The sequence below is a fragment of the Malaya genurostris genome, chromosome 1 (assembly GCF_030247185.1).
Source record: "Malaya genurostris strain Urasoe2022 chromosome 1, Malgen_1.1, whole genome shotgun sequence".
Classification (NCBI taxonomy): domain Eukaryota; kingdom Metazoa; phylum Arthropoda; class Insecta; order Diptera; family Culicidae; genus Malaya; species Malaya genurostris.
Window position 1 is genome coordinate 100,388,704 of NC_080570.1, and position 14,036 is coordinate 100,402,739.

At 37.4% G+C, this 14,036-nt stretch overlaps 1 protein-coding gene across 3 annotated transcripts in view; it reads left to right on the forward strand.

Moving 5' to 3' along the window:
* LOC131425238 (coronin-7) overlaps positions 1 to 14,036 on the forward strand; it is a 31,695-nt gene that overhangs the window by 3,285 nt on the left and 14,374 nt on the right. Inside the window, exons 2-11 of one of the 3 annotated variants that reach the window (XM_058586958.1) lie at positions 6,394 to 6,954; positions 7,013 to 7,566; positions 7,624 to 7,776; positions 8,633 to 9,130; positions 9,374 to 9,673; positions 9,758 to 9,775; positions 9,841 to 10,022; positions 10,077 to 10,973; positions 11,030 to 11,511; positions 11,572 to 11,705. In XM_058586958.1, coding sequence (XP_058442941.1) covers positions 6,459 to 6,954; positions 7,013 to 7,566; positions 7,624 to 7,776; positions 8,633 to 9,130; positions 9,374 to 9,673; positions 9,758 to 9,775; positions 9,841 to 10,022; positions 10,077 to 10,973; positions 11,030 to 11,511; positions 11,572 to 11,705 — 3,714 coding nt within the window. In that variant the 5' untranslated portion in view covers positions 6,394 to 6,458. The remainder of the gene's footprint in view (positions 1 to 6,393; positions 6,955 to 7,012; positions 7,567 to 7,623; positions 7,777 to 8,632; positions 9,131 to 9,373; positions 9,674 to 9,757; positions 9,776 to 9,840; positions 10,023 to 10,076; positions 10,974 to 11,029; positions 11,512 to 11,571; positions 11,706 to 14,036) is intronic. The other 2 variants (XM_058586959.1, XM_058586960.1) reach the window with 2 other exon arrangements.

Sequence of the window (14,036 nt, forward strand, 5' to 3'; positions counted from 1 at the left end):
AATTTTAATGTGGCAACCCAGCATGCTATACGAAATTGAGTAAAGCACGTTGCGAACGGAGCAAAGCCGCACGTACCGTCGCGTACCAGTTTTGCATCGTCGTTTTGAACCGGAAGTCGGATCAGGATGAAATTACACAGTATATTTAAAGACAATGAAAGCTCTAATTTGAATCATGATTCGTGCAAATCGGCCCAACCGTTGCTGAGAAATTGAAGTGAGTTCCGTTTTTGGAGATTTTCTTCACTATTAGCGGAGACCGGGGACTAGTAGTCCCAAAGTAGTTTTATGTATTCACTAACTAACAAGATCTGCCAAGTAGATGAATTTAACAGTAAATTTTATAAAAATTTGCTCCTTGTTTCGCCATCGCTTGTGAAAAAATACTCATAAAATTGTAAATTTTCACTAATCGCGCTGTAATACCGGAATCGGAAGTCGGATCTCGATCATTTTTTCGGGGACTTTTTAAGAAAATTTAAAACCTTCTATATGTTTCTTAATTTGTGAAAATCGGTTAAGAAATTTCCGAGAAAATGGAGTGCGCATTTTTAAATAGATTTGCAGATATTTCCTTGTGATTCCGAAACCGGAAGTCGGATCCTAATGAAACTCAGGAACCTTGTATGGGACCTTAAGACCTTCCATTTGAATCTAAGTTTGTGAAAATCGGTTCAGCCATCTCTGATAAAATTGAGTGACATTATTTGTCACATACACACATACATACATACATACACGCACATACACACACAGATATTTTGTGATTTCGACGAACTGAGTCGAATGGTATATGACACTCGGTTCTCCGGGTCTCGGTTGTAAAATCGGTTTTCAAAGCGATTGCATGGCCTTTCTATATGAGAAAGGCAAAACATTCCAGTCGACGGACCTTTCAAGATTTTTACGGACGGTACGGTTTTTACCGTACTCGGTGACTATTTAGATTTACCGTATGTGTATCTATTTACATAATTCTGTAATGAAAACTGGCGTAAAACTCCAGTAAAAATTTGCATAATTGTTGTAAAATGAAATTCATGTACCGAAATATCGGTTATTTTTAATAATTACCGGAAGTTTTCGTCGAAAAAAATCATCGAACAACGGAATCATATCATAGTGTACAGAGCAATGATGTAAAACGCGGAAAATTGGGTTGCTAAGAGCTCAAATCAGTTCCAATCGATAGGCCGTTTCGACTGTACCAGTAACAGCCTTCCGGTTCCGGACGCACCGAAAGTAGTGGTCACAAACTCTAATATGGAACGAATTCACTTTTCTCAGCAATGCCAAGACTGATTTTTACAAACTTAGGTCTTGATTCCATACATAACTCCTGGTTTTCATCTGTATTTGACTACAAGTTTCGTAATGACAATGTGATGAGTGTCCAACCCAAACAAACTAACCGTGACTGAGCTGGTCGAACTTTTATTCAAATAATTGTCTTATCCTATTGAATAAGGTTGATTTTTCCGACTTCCAGGATAATAAAAGCTAAAAATATCTTCCTATAGTTGACTACACTAAAATGTACGAAATTTTCGAAGCAGACTGTGAAACTATTCGAACTTGTAGGCCTGTCTATTTAATGGCCCTGAAAACTTACTTCAACTGTGACAGTTATCCGATTCCGGTTCCATTTTTTCCATATAAAACTTGCTCGATTTCTTGTGAAATGTTAATAGGAAACGCACCATTACACCACTAGGTGGATTAAAACAGGTTTTTGATCGCATTTTGGCTAAATGCCTTCGGAAGCATGACAAGATAAACACATTTTTATTAGTTTTTGTCAAACGATTCGTTTGTTAAATAAATAATATTTCAAAGAAAAACAATAACGATAAAATCACGAGTGACATAATGAATAATTTTGAGCGAATTCTATACCTTTTTTTATATTTATAAAAACGTGCTTAATCGACCTAGCAGTGAGATGATACCTTTTTTATCAATCCGCACGTGTTTTTTGCATGAATATTCTTCGGAGTTTTAGTTCTCATGACATTATTTTAATGACCACCGTTTTAAGCGACAATTTGAGATTTTAATCACTCATTATTCTGTAATGTCGAATCTGCAAATCAGATCGAATTTGAATCTAAAAGTGTTACAATCGATTGAACATTCCATGATATGTCGAAGTAAGTTCCACTTCAGAGTTTACGGTTATTTAAGATACTTCCAGAGCCGGTATTCAGGAACCAGCATAATCCAAACCGATTCGTATGGCCATATGACGAACAAATTGCAATAGTTTTGAGTTCAACTTTAAAGCTTTTCGGGATTGTCTTCCTCAATATCGGTTTGAATATTGCAAATTCATCAACCTGTAATTCCAGAATCGGAATTCAGAATTGGACAAAATTAATTAATTTGGCTTTGGCTCTTTTTGAGAAAACGATTGAGCTTTGAGAAACAATTCGATACTGGAACCGGAATCCGAAAATCGGTATAGCCGAAGTCAAATAAATTCCACTGAGTATCTGTATAGTTTAGATTTGTTTCAAAATGCTTGAAAATCAGTGTAGTCATCTTTGAGAAATCGTAAAGCGAATTAAATCCGAATCGAAAACTGAATACCACTAAAACTGAAATAAGACATTTTTATACTTATCACCTTGTATCCCCTAAAATGGAAGTTGGATCTGACTGAAAAACAAGATGTTTTATAGGATCTTAAAACTTTGCATTTGAATCTTAGATGGCTCTTAGATTTCATTTAAATCTTAGATCGGTTCAGCCATCTATGAGAAAAATGAGTTACACAATTTTAATTTCATTTCATATATCATCCTATAGTTCCGGAACCAGAAGTCGGATCTAAACAAAATTCAGGAACCTTGTTTGGGAGTATACGACTTTTGATATGAATCTGAGTTTGTAGAAAACGTTTGAGGCATCTCCAAGAAAATTGAGTGAAATTGTTTGTCACACACGCATTTGCTGATCTCGACGAACTGATTCGAATGGTATATGGGTGTTATGTTCTTCCAGCATTTATTGCTGTAAGTAGTTTAAACCAATATAATTATGGAATTGCTTTTCAATTCGAAAATGCTGCCATCATCTGGTTTACATATGTCAATATTCGATTATGATGCCAAAAACGAACCGTGCTAAAAACGGTCTGAAGCAAAATGTCACGAAAAAGGATGCTGCACACAGTCTTTTTGGCACTTAGAAACAATTGTATGTAACAGTATAAAAAATCGTGTAACACGTTGCTCCCAAGCATTGCTTTAGCATACAGCGCTCAAAATTACTACTACTGGAATAAGGCGGAAGGTCACTCACACAAAAAATATCGATATCTCCGTTAAAAATGGATGGATTCTAACAATCTATGGCTTGTTGGATAGCTATTACCTTGCGGAATCTAAGTCTAAAACCATATTCCGCTTTCAAGGTCAATTATGACAGATATTGTCGATTTTATTTTTAAATTTTTGACATAAAACTTTGTATAACTCAAAAAGTAAACATCCGATCTCAAAACCATTCAATAGCGTTCAGGGTGACGAAAAGATCTTCCATTTACGACTAGTTTGAAAAAAGTCAAAATCGGTCAAGCCGTCTCTGAGATCTCGACCTCTTTGTTGACAACACATATACAAACACACATACAGACACACACATACACACACAAATACACACACACAAATACACACACACACAAATACACACACACACACACACACACACACACACACACACACACACATACACACACACACATACACATACACACCATATACCTATTTTTAATATTTATAAATAAAGGTAAAAACCGCAGTTTGGACTTTAAACAACCACTAAAAATTTAAAAAAATCAAATAAAAGTGTAGGGGTCTAGAAAAACATCTACTACAACTATGCTACTTAAATCTTTGGACTTCTGATAATTCTGCGCTTAGATACAGTGGACACCGAAAATCACCGACTTGTTTCTCAATATGTGCCCAAGAAAACATTACAAAATATTGTTCGAATAGTGCTTTGTATTATACAAAACATTTGAATTAATTTTTTCGAACAATAGTCTAAAACAATTGGAAAAAATTGTGTGTTTTATCCTAAAAATGACTTTAAACAGGACAGAGTTTGCACAAGGTCCGAAATTATTCATAATGGTCCAAATTTGTTTGAATCTATCCCAAATTTATTTCGCATGAAGTCATATCTCTACCGATCAAGCGGTAGTTAACGATTATCATAGGAGCATAAAACCAGCGCAATTTATTAACAATATTGTTATTGAAAAAAAAAGTAATCCAATCAATTAAATAACCTCATCGGAGAAACGTAAATCAGATATTATCTATTATCATTACTCTCCTATTAATTTTCTTCCTTTGCACATTAGCCGGCAAATTCATCTTTCCCTTCATTCGTAAATTTTAGGCACACTTTCAATGGCAATTCAGTTCGATTTTTACTCCATGCCTTCAGCTCAGGCCCCGTCGCCCGTTGTACACTAACCTCTTCAGAGGAAGAACAAACAAAACACGAAAATTTCTTCGTTACGTGGAGCACGAACATCCCGTCATCGAATCATCAGGTTTCATCCCTCATACCTGCTCTCTACCATTTGGCGAGTTGTTGGCGAATTGAGAAAGATTTGGACAAAGATGTGATAACGAACATATAGTTTATCGATGGTTGCAGATGTGAAGCGGACTTTCAAGCGTCCGCAAAAAACTACTTTGCAAAAGTTTAAGATTTCTAGGAAAAAGGGAATATTTATTTTCGATGTACGATTTTGCACTGAAGACAATTTTGGATACCATTTCGCGACTTTCGTGTTTAATATTCATTGAAACAGGGTATTTGCGAAACGAGTTGATGCTGAAAATCGACTTGTGATAATGTTTTAAAATTTCACGTCGCGGTTTTCCGTTTTACTGAGATAGTACAAGAACAAGAACTTTAAAATCTGAGGAATTTTGCAACGGGATTGCGTTATGCGATGCTGATAAAGCCGAGATCGATAATTCGAGATTTTTTTTTTATCCATAATTTAAGTTTAATTTTTTTATTAATTTGTAGTTTATGAATTCCTGTACAAAAAGTTTCCTTGTCAGAAAAATAATGTGTGGAACACGTTCCAATTATCAAATACATACAAAGAAACTATGTTTCATCATATTGATTCGCACCGTTAGGCAACATAGAATAAGATAACTGAGCATAACATGTCAAAGTGACAGTGATGGAATAACAGGATAAGGCTTCATTCGTGGTATATGGCAACTCGGTCAAATTGAAGAGCGGTGCATATAATATTAATAATTAAGCTAATTGGATAATTGAGCAATCCGCTTCAAACATTACATCAAGATGATTCTGAAGACTATATATGTTGATATGTTGATATTATGATATCAGCAGCACCAAAATTCGAATCATCATAGGGAAACTGGGGGTAAGCCATCAACACAAAGCAAAATTCAGTTGCTTCAACCAGTGCGGGTAAAACCGCCATCCACTGGGGGTAAGACCGACATCCTTAGAAGGTAAACCGACATTCAACCCAAACAACCTCAGAGTTTCCGTAGAACTCAAATTTAGTGCTAAGCTGATGATGTTTATCGTTTATATTTCCTGAAGTTGGGATATTCCGAGCGTTTTTAACTCACAAAAACACTTTTATACGCCTCAGAGGCTATTGGCTCTTACCACACAAAAACAGTGGTGGGCGCATCCCAATAATGCATGTATTAACAAAAACTCAATCATTATCACGTTTTTGTTCAAATTGACCATTCTTGCAATCTTGATTTAGTAGAACAGAGTAGGCAAATACTTCAATCATTGGGAATCAATTATAACTTCAGTACAATACGCAAAAGTTTTTTGCCCATCAAAATAGCATCCGTTTCTCAGTGGCGATGCACGTTTTGCTTTTTTTTATTTTACTTGACATTTGGAAACTTACAGTTAGCGTTCCGAAAAGTTGAAAATCCAAATATAGAAAAAATCTGTGTTGTTAATTGAATTGGAAATGGGTTATTTAGTAAAACACTTAGAGTGGCGAGCTTACCCCCATTTCTCCTAATGACAAGTTTAATTTAAAAAAGAAACAATGATCAGAATAAATGAATAAAATAGTAAATTTTAATAGTAATTCTCACATAGAAAATCTTTCAGATTCAACCTGTTCATATCACATTGATACTGTATGGGGACACTGACTGCGCTATGTGTGAGAAACGGGTGTACTTTTTGCAATATATTCTGTGGTTATGAAAAATGCCGATTTGAGAATATGTATCCAATTTTGATAATTATGTTTCAGACACATCGTATTTGTATTGGTTGATAAGTTTATGTATAAAAATTTATGAAGTGTCACCGGGAGTTTGATTACGTTTTTTCTTGTTTTAGTCATCAAATCATTCCAAAAAGAGTCGTAACGTGCCGCATCCCGTCAATCCTTTTAAGAAAGAAGCATGGCATGGCGATTTAAGGCTTCCAAATATAAGAACGCAGCTCCGATCGTGCCAAAGCCGGAAGTATGTATCCGGGACATCTGCGTAGGTTCATACCAAACGTACGGCAATAATATTGCTGCATCTGCTGCGTTCATTGCCTTCAACTGGGAACATGTCGGATCTAGTTTGGCCGTTCTACCAATCGATGACTGTGGACGGAAGAGCAAAACTATGCCACTGCTGCATGCTCATTCGGACACGGTAACTTATTTGGACTTTTCTCCATTCCACGATGGCTTGTTGGCTACAGGGTCACAAGATTGTCTAGTGAAGGTTTGGCACATTCCGGAAAAGGGTTTAGAAAATTCAATTTCAAATCCCGAGTGCACTTTTTCTACTAAACAAAGACGGGTAGAGACGGTGGGATTTCACCCAACAGCAGATTGTTTGCTCTATTCTACGGCGGTTGGATGCGTTAGTTTATGGGATCTTACATGTCAGCAGGAATCGTTTTGTAAGTATAAAGATTGTGAATTCAACAAGGAAATTTCACCATAATTTACTTTGTACAGCAAACAATCAGCATCCTGAAGTTATACAATCACTTAGTTGGAAACAAGATGGCAAGGTATGTGCAACCAGCTGCAAAGACAAGATGATTCGTATATTGGATCCTCGAGCCGAGTCACCAATCGTAATGATTGCCGAAAGCCATCAAAGCATCAAGGATTCTCGAGTAGTTTGGCTTGGCAATCAAGACCGCATTCTAACAACAGGGTTCGATGCGGCTCGCTTAAGGCAGGTTATAATTCGTGACGTACGGAATTTTTCTGTTCCGGAAAAGACTCTGGAATTGGATTGTTCCACTGGTATACTTATGCCGTTATATGATCCTGATACAAACATGTTGTTCTTGGCGGGGAAAGGAGATACAACAATTACCTATTTGGAGGTAACAGATAAAGATCCTTATTTGATTGAAGGAATTAGACACTCTGGTGAGCAGACAAAAGGTGCTTGCTTAGTACCGAAGAGAGCACTACGAGTGATGGAAGGTGAAGTGAATCGTATTATGCAGTTAACATCCAACTCTGTAATACCAATAATGTACCAAGTGCCGCGAAAAGTAAATGATTTGGAGACCCGAATATTTTACATAATTTAAAAGCTCTTTCTATTGTAGTCCTACCGAGATTTTCACGGAGATCTCTACCCAGATACAAATGGATACAAAACCGAACTGACAGCATCTCAGTGGCTTAATGGAGTGAACCAGGCCGTATCTAAAATAAGCCTGGACCCAGCAAAGCGTGAGCTTAACGATCAACCAATCGTTGTAAGTTTGTTGATAAAGTGCAATATTTTCTTTTCTTGCCTAGTCAATGAGATATAATTAAGGACCAACACACGGTATTTGACGTTGTTAACCGAGAAGCAATCAGTAATTCGACATTCTATTGTGCTAATCGAAGGGGTCATTCGCCGGTTTTTGGGGGGCGCAAATTAATCCTTGGGACCTTTTTTTGTACACTAAATCGGTCCCTCCAGAGATGGAATAGAGGAAACTTAAATAATTTCCTTTGCTCACAAAACCAACGATACATAAACCAACGATAAGGTGGCGCCACTGCATCATGATCAAAATAAATCTGGTCAGTAGACTTATCTATAGTCAAACAACCCCAAACACTGAATTTAACAACAAAATCAATTAAACAAAAAACAGGGGTTTGCTTGATTGTTTGTATTAAAATTAAACATTACGAATTCCGTTTATTCATTCTAGAGGCTTACGTATTTATTTTCGAGGTTTATGTTTTCTGTGTTTAACATCTCAATATAGGTAGATTCGGTGTCGATTGGTTCTATCGTTTTTTAACGTATGAACGGACTCTAAAACCGCAATTCCACGGAAAACTTATGTACTTCAAAGAAAATTCAAAGATCAATAGCTTCGAAAGTTCGACTTTGAACCTTTGCAGTTATGTTTTCAGACAATGTATCTATTTATTAATGTAATAAAAAATCTCGGTTTTTTTAATCATTTCAAAGAGTGCTTTTAAAAAGACTAAGTACGGATGTTCCTGTTCCTATTTTTTTTAATTTACTCACTGTCTATTTGTATTTGTATGCAAAGAAAAATCGATATCTGATGAACTTCATTCACTTCCCTTTTTGTCACTTGACAATAGATTTTAAGAGGTAACCTACATGAAGTAGTCAAAAACATTGCCAACAAATCGAAAAACGCAGCTAACATCATCAGTTGCACGGCAGACAAAATTGATAAGACCTCAATTGTCAAACCCACTTTTGTTCCAATCAAGGATAAGATCAAACAGATGGAGCAGCAGTCGCATAGTGAGAAGAGTGAATTCGAACAAAGGTTCAAAGAAGTCACCTCAAACAGAGATAATAAAAACGCCGAAAACGCAAATACTGTGATTGAACCGAATTCATGTTATGACACGGAAAATAATGGAAACCATCAAAATAAATCTAGTCAGGATGATGATAGAAGCCTGGAGGAACCGGATCAACCAGGTGAGGTAACCCCTCCGAAACCATTGCCAAGAACCTCAAGAAACAATTCGGTGTCGGACCAACTTTCCGTAGTCAGCGATGAAATACCCGTTGTTCCGGCGCCTCGTCCAGTCGCTAGACCAAGGACAACCGCTACAGGATACAAGGTTTGACACTAAAGCAGTTGAAGTGTTATATGATTAATTTGGTTGGTTCTCGGACAAATTTTCCGTTCGCGTTTGGCATAGTATTTTAGGTTCCTACACAATGTTGGTAGCACTGCACGATATCTTATGTTAGTTGCTGTAAGATATGTTTGTATGCTATTGGTTATAATTTGTGTTATGTAGCTATTGTAGTTTAAGTTTTGCAGACTGTGTTTAATAGTACTTTCTATATTTGTTTTCTAGCCTCGTCTCGGTCCGAAACCGTTTTGTAGTACGGGTTCTTCGAGTGAGTTTTCCTTCGACAAGGTGTTCAATGTTCCACAGGCTCCAGGATTAGATGGATTAGAGTTGGTAAAAGATTCGAATGATAATACTCAAGAGAACAGTCTATCCTTGAACGGAAGTTCCGAAGAGACCCACGAAAATGGAAACTGTAAAGAACCAGAAGTATTGCCAGATGTTGTAGAAGAAATTTCGCTGCGATCAAAAACTTCCGATGACGAGGATAAGCCTCGTATAATATCTACTGCCGAACGAAGAAAGGTGAATCACACGAGAAGATTAACACAAATAGTAAATTAACTAATCAAATATTTATTGTTTCTATCCAAACTAATCTTACTTTAGTCAGGGGATCGCGAAAAGGTTACTAACATAGCAGTTGTACGCATCAATGTTGTATGATTATATATATCCTATTTGTATTACAGGTTTTTGAATCAAGGGCTTCCACTGAATCTGAAGATCAATTCGATGCTGCCGCGGATGATAAAGTAAATCAGTTCGAACGCTTAACTGGTCAGCGAACTAGCATAGCTGAACGCCGAAGAATTTACGAGAATCGTTCACAGAGTGTACAGGAGGAAAAAGCGGCATCGCCTGTTGCCCTAAGGTAATTTTTTGATACTGAGTTATAGGTAAAGATAATCAATATTTATAACTACAGACGACGCGACTCGTTGAAGTCTCGCGGTGAACAGAAAAACGACGAGGATGCCATATCTCCTCCTCCAAGTGTAGAATTAATTCGTAATCGAAGTGATCTTTCGAGAGAAAACCTTCCGGTGGATATAAATAAGAGAAACAATAGTAATAATTCGGCAAATACTACTTCCAAACGTACTTCAACGGTGTTCGGTCGAGTTTCCAAGTTTAGACATTTGAAGGGAACTCCTGGACATAAAACTACGCATATCGAGAACATTCGTAATTTAAGTCGGCAGATTCCTGGTGAATGTGATGGTTTCCAAGCAAATTCAGAGCGTGTGGCGGTGCCAATTTCCGGGGCTGGTGGCAAAATTGCGATATTCGAATTGAACAAGCCAGGGCGTCTTCCGGATGGAGTAATTCCTTCCCTAGTCAATGGAAGCAACATCATGGATTTTCAGTGGGACCCGTTCGAGAACAAACGACTAGCTGTTGCTTGCGATGATGGACTTGTTAAAATTTGGTCCATTCCCGACGGTGGTTTAACGGAACCAACAAATGAGCCTGAAAAAGAGTTAGTAGCACACTCAGATAAGATCTACTTCATCCGATATCATCCCTTAGCCAGAAATGTATTCCTGACTGCAAGTTATGACATGACTTTAAAAATTTGGGACCTTAATACCTCTACGGAAAAATATTGCTTGAAGGGGCACACTGATCAAATTTTCAGTTTTGCGTGGAGCCCTTGTGGGACGTATGGTGCTACGGTATCGAAAGACGGAAAAATTCGAATCTATAATCCTAGAAAATCCGAGAACCCAATCCGCGAGGGAAACGGACCGGTTGGCACACGTGGCGCTCGTCTCGTGTGGACGATTGAAGGGGAATACATTGTTGTAACAGGATTTGATAAGTAAGTCTAACTAGTTTAATATGTGATACACAAAATTCATCATTTCTATTCATTAGGGTTTCTGAACGACAAATATACGTATACAAATCCACCGATCTTAGTGCTCCGCTCGGTATGGTTGGATTAGACGTGTCCCCTGCTATTTTGATGCCTTTCTACGATGAAGATAGCTCTACAATTTTTGCTACGGGTAAAGGTGATTCCACCATTTACTGTTTTGAGATAACCGAAGAATCGCCTTTTATATGCCCACTTTCTCATCATCGATGCCCGTCACTTACACAGGGACTTAGTTTCCTTCCTAAGAATCAGTGCGATGTCGCATCAGTTGAATTTGCCAAAGCACAAAGACTAACGAACGGCACTGTAGAGCCATTGAGTTTTACTGTGCCACGAATCAAGAGTGAATTGTTCCAGGACGACCTGTTTCCGCCAACGCGGGTTCTGTGGGAGCCCAGCCTCAATGCATCTGACTGGTTTGCTGGTAAAGACAAGCCAGCTCCAAGGATCAGCCTACAACCGGAAGGAATGGAATCTTGTGAGAGACAAAGAATTGTTTCATGAATGAATTTAAACGATAATACTGTTTTATTTATAGTATCTTCCATTCAACCGATCGTTACGACACCAACACCGGTGAAAAAAGCCGACAACATTAATCAGATCATTGGGCAGCAGACGCAATTCAATAAAGCGTGGAGTGCAGATCTAGTACGGTCGAAGCAAGATGAGGTATGTTCTAACATTTATTTTAAACGGGATACTTTGATCTAGAAACAAAACAAACTAATCGTTGTTTGTTGATAACAGATTTTGTATATAACTATCTAGAGTGACTATAATCAGAGTGGCGACAGCTGTTCGTTTGGAATGACAGCTCCCAGTTCCAAACGAGCAAACGACCTGTCAATTCAATGTAAAGCTAATGGAATGTTTTGAATTGTTGCCAAAATTACGGATGAGATGGCGTCACTCTGGTTATAGGCACTCTATAACTATCTAACATATTAATCATAGTATTGTTCTTGGAATCACTCTGCATTGTCCTTGAACGCATTCTTGTGTTCAACTAGCCTGTGTAGGATAATGCGTGGCAAAGCGGTGAGTTATCGGTAACTCCCGTACATCACTGCGCCATCTACAATAGTATGAACTTTGTTGATGTCATTTTTGACGTTGCAGCATATTTTGATCACGTATTCCAGAATTGTGGAAAGCTACCCATGATTGTAGCCAATATAAACCGTTTTTTTTTGGTGGCTACTAAAACACGTAAATTATTGTTTTGCGCCTGTACTATTTATATGGTGTTTCTCATTGAACAAATGTAGCGCAGAATCGAACTGTTATACTGATTTTTTATCAAACAATACATATTTAATTGTAAACGTGCATTTGGGACAAAGTGGGAAGGGGCAAATCGGGGAGGGTCAAAGCATTTTTGTATGGAACAAATATTGTAACCTAATTTACCTAGCCTTGTAACCAAGCATAAGCGGGGCCGAAGCAGACCAACACGTTGGTTGCCAAAAGAGGTTGAGATCGATCACCAAAACATCCTAAGTAATGAAATCATAACGCTCATCACATCTGGTTCATAGTTTCTTCATTTTTTGTCGTGAATATGACTTACTTTACTATGGGGCGCCTTTTCAAAATTTACCTTGTGCAAGAATGGGCAGAACTTAATTGTGAATCTCTTGTATTTAACGCAGCGACATAATTTCTTCTCCATACCACCGGTAATAGGTTTAACAATTTTTGGAAAAAATTTCAGTAGTATGGAAAAGCCAACAAATAAATAGAACCATATGATTGTGTTGTCGCTCATAGACGTCAGAGTTCTGTCAGTACAGAGCAGAGTTCGATTGGGTGTGAACTGGGCGATAAAACAGACACAAACTATAGATGTTTATATACCGTGAGAATTTTTAACTGACTAATATGAAAGAATTATAACCAAAATGCTCTTATAATTGATTTTCTCGCCGATAGCGAAATTATTCATTACTTGTTTCGTATCAAAATTTTTGGCAAGAGTACTGCTCATTACGTTTATTTATTACATTTTTATTTACGCGTATTTCGGAATGTTACTTACATCCTTCTTCAGTGTATCGGTTTTATAAGTTTGTTTAACTGTATTGTAACGTTTGTTATGATTCATTAAAGTATAGTGACTTTGTGAAAGTGTAATAACGTGACAGTGAAATAGTGGAATTAAATGGTACAGAAAAAGTGAAACTGTTGAATTTTACGAAATAATTTCACTCACTTCAAATCTGACCGATAGTTTCTGCAATGCAACACACAAAATTTTTTCACCCAACAGCAACTTATTGAAGTAAACTACACTGTTGAGTGAAAACTACTCAACCGATACAGTACTTTTCACCCAACAATTAGAAACATGCTTGATTACTTTATGTTAGGTGAATTTAAGTCAACCGTTGGGTTTTTTTTGGCAGCGTGTAGATAAAAGCCTTTAACTAATCCGGAAAAGTCCTGTTAACGTCGATGGAAGTTGACAGATCGTTGGAATCGCACTTAAAACTGTTTGATGGTAGGTGTTACGTGATGAAAACAAATACATTTCAAATTGGCGACTTAGCATTTGTGGTTGTAAATGAGCTGTCAGAAAGCCTAATGTTCCTTCCCACTTAGAAAAAAAACGTTCAACGGTGGTCCAATACATTCGATCATTGGTCCAATGAAAGTCCAATCAATTGTTCAACGGGAGGCCAACACGGGACCTTCGTTTGCCGATTTTGAAACAGACCGTTGAACCGAATGCCATTTTTTCGTTCAACAAACCCGGCAGACGGAGGTCCATTGTTGAGCCATTTTTAACATGAGGAGTTGGAGCCCTGTTGGACTAGTTTTACTGCAGAATTTCTGAAGTTTTTTCCACTAACAAACTAACAATACATACCTGCACAATACTTCTACTTCACGTTGAATAACAACAAATTTTCTTTCTATGTAAGGTGAAATGTAGCGTCATAAAATGTGCACAAAATTTTACCCGCTTCAGTTGAACGAACCGTTGGTAGCACAAAGCGT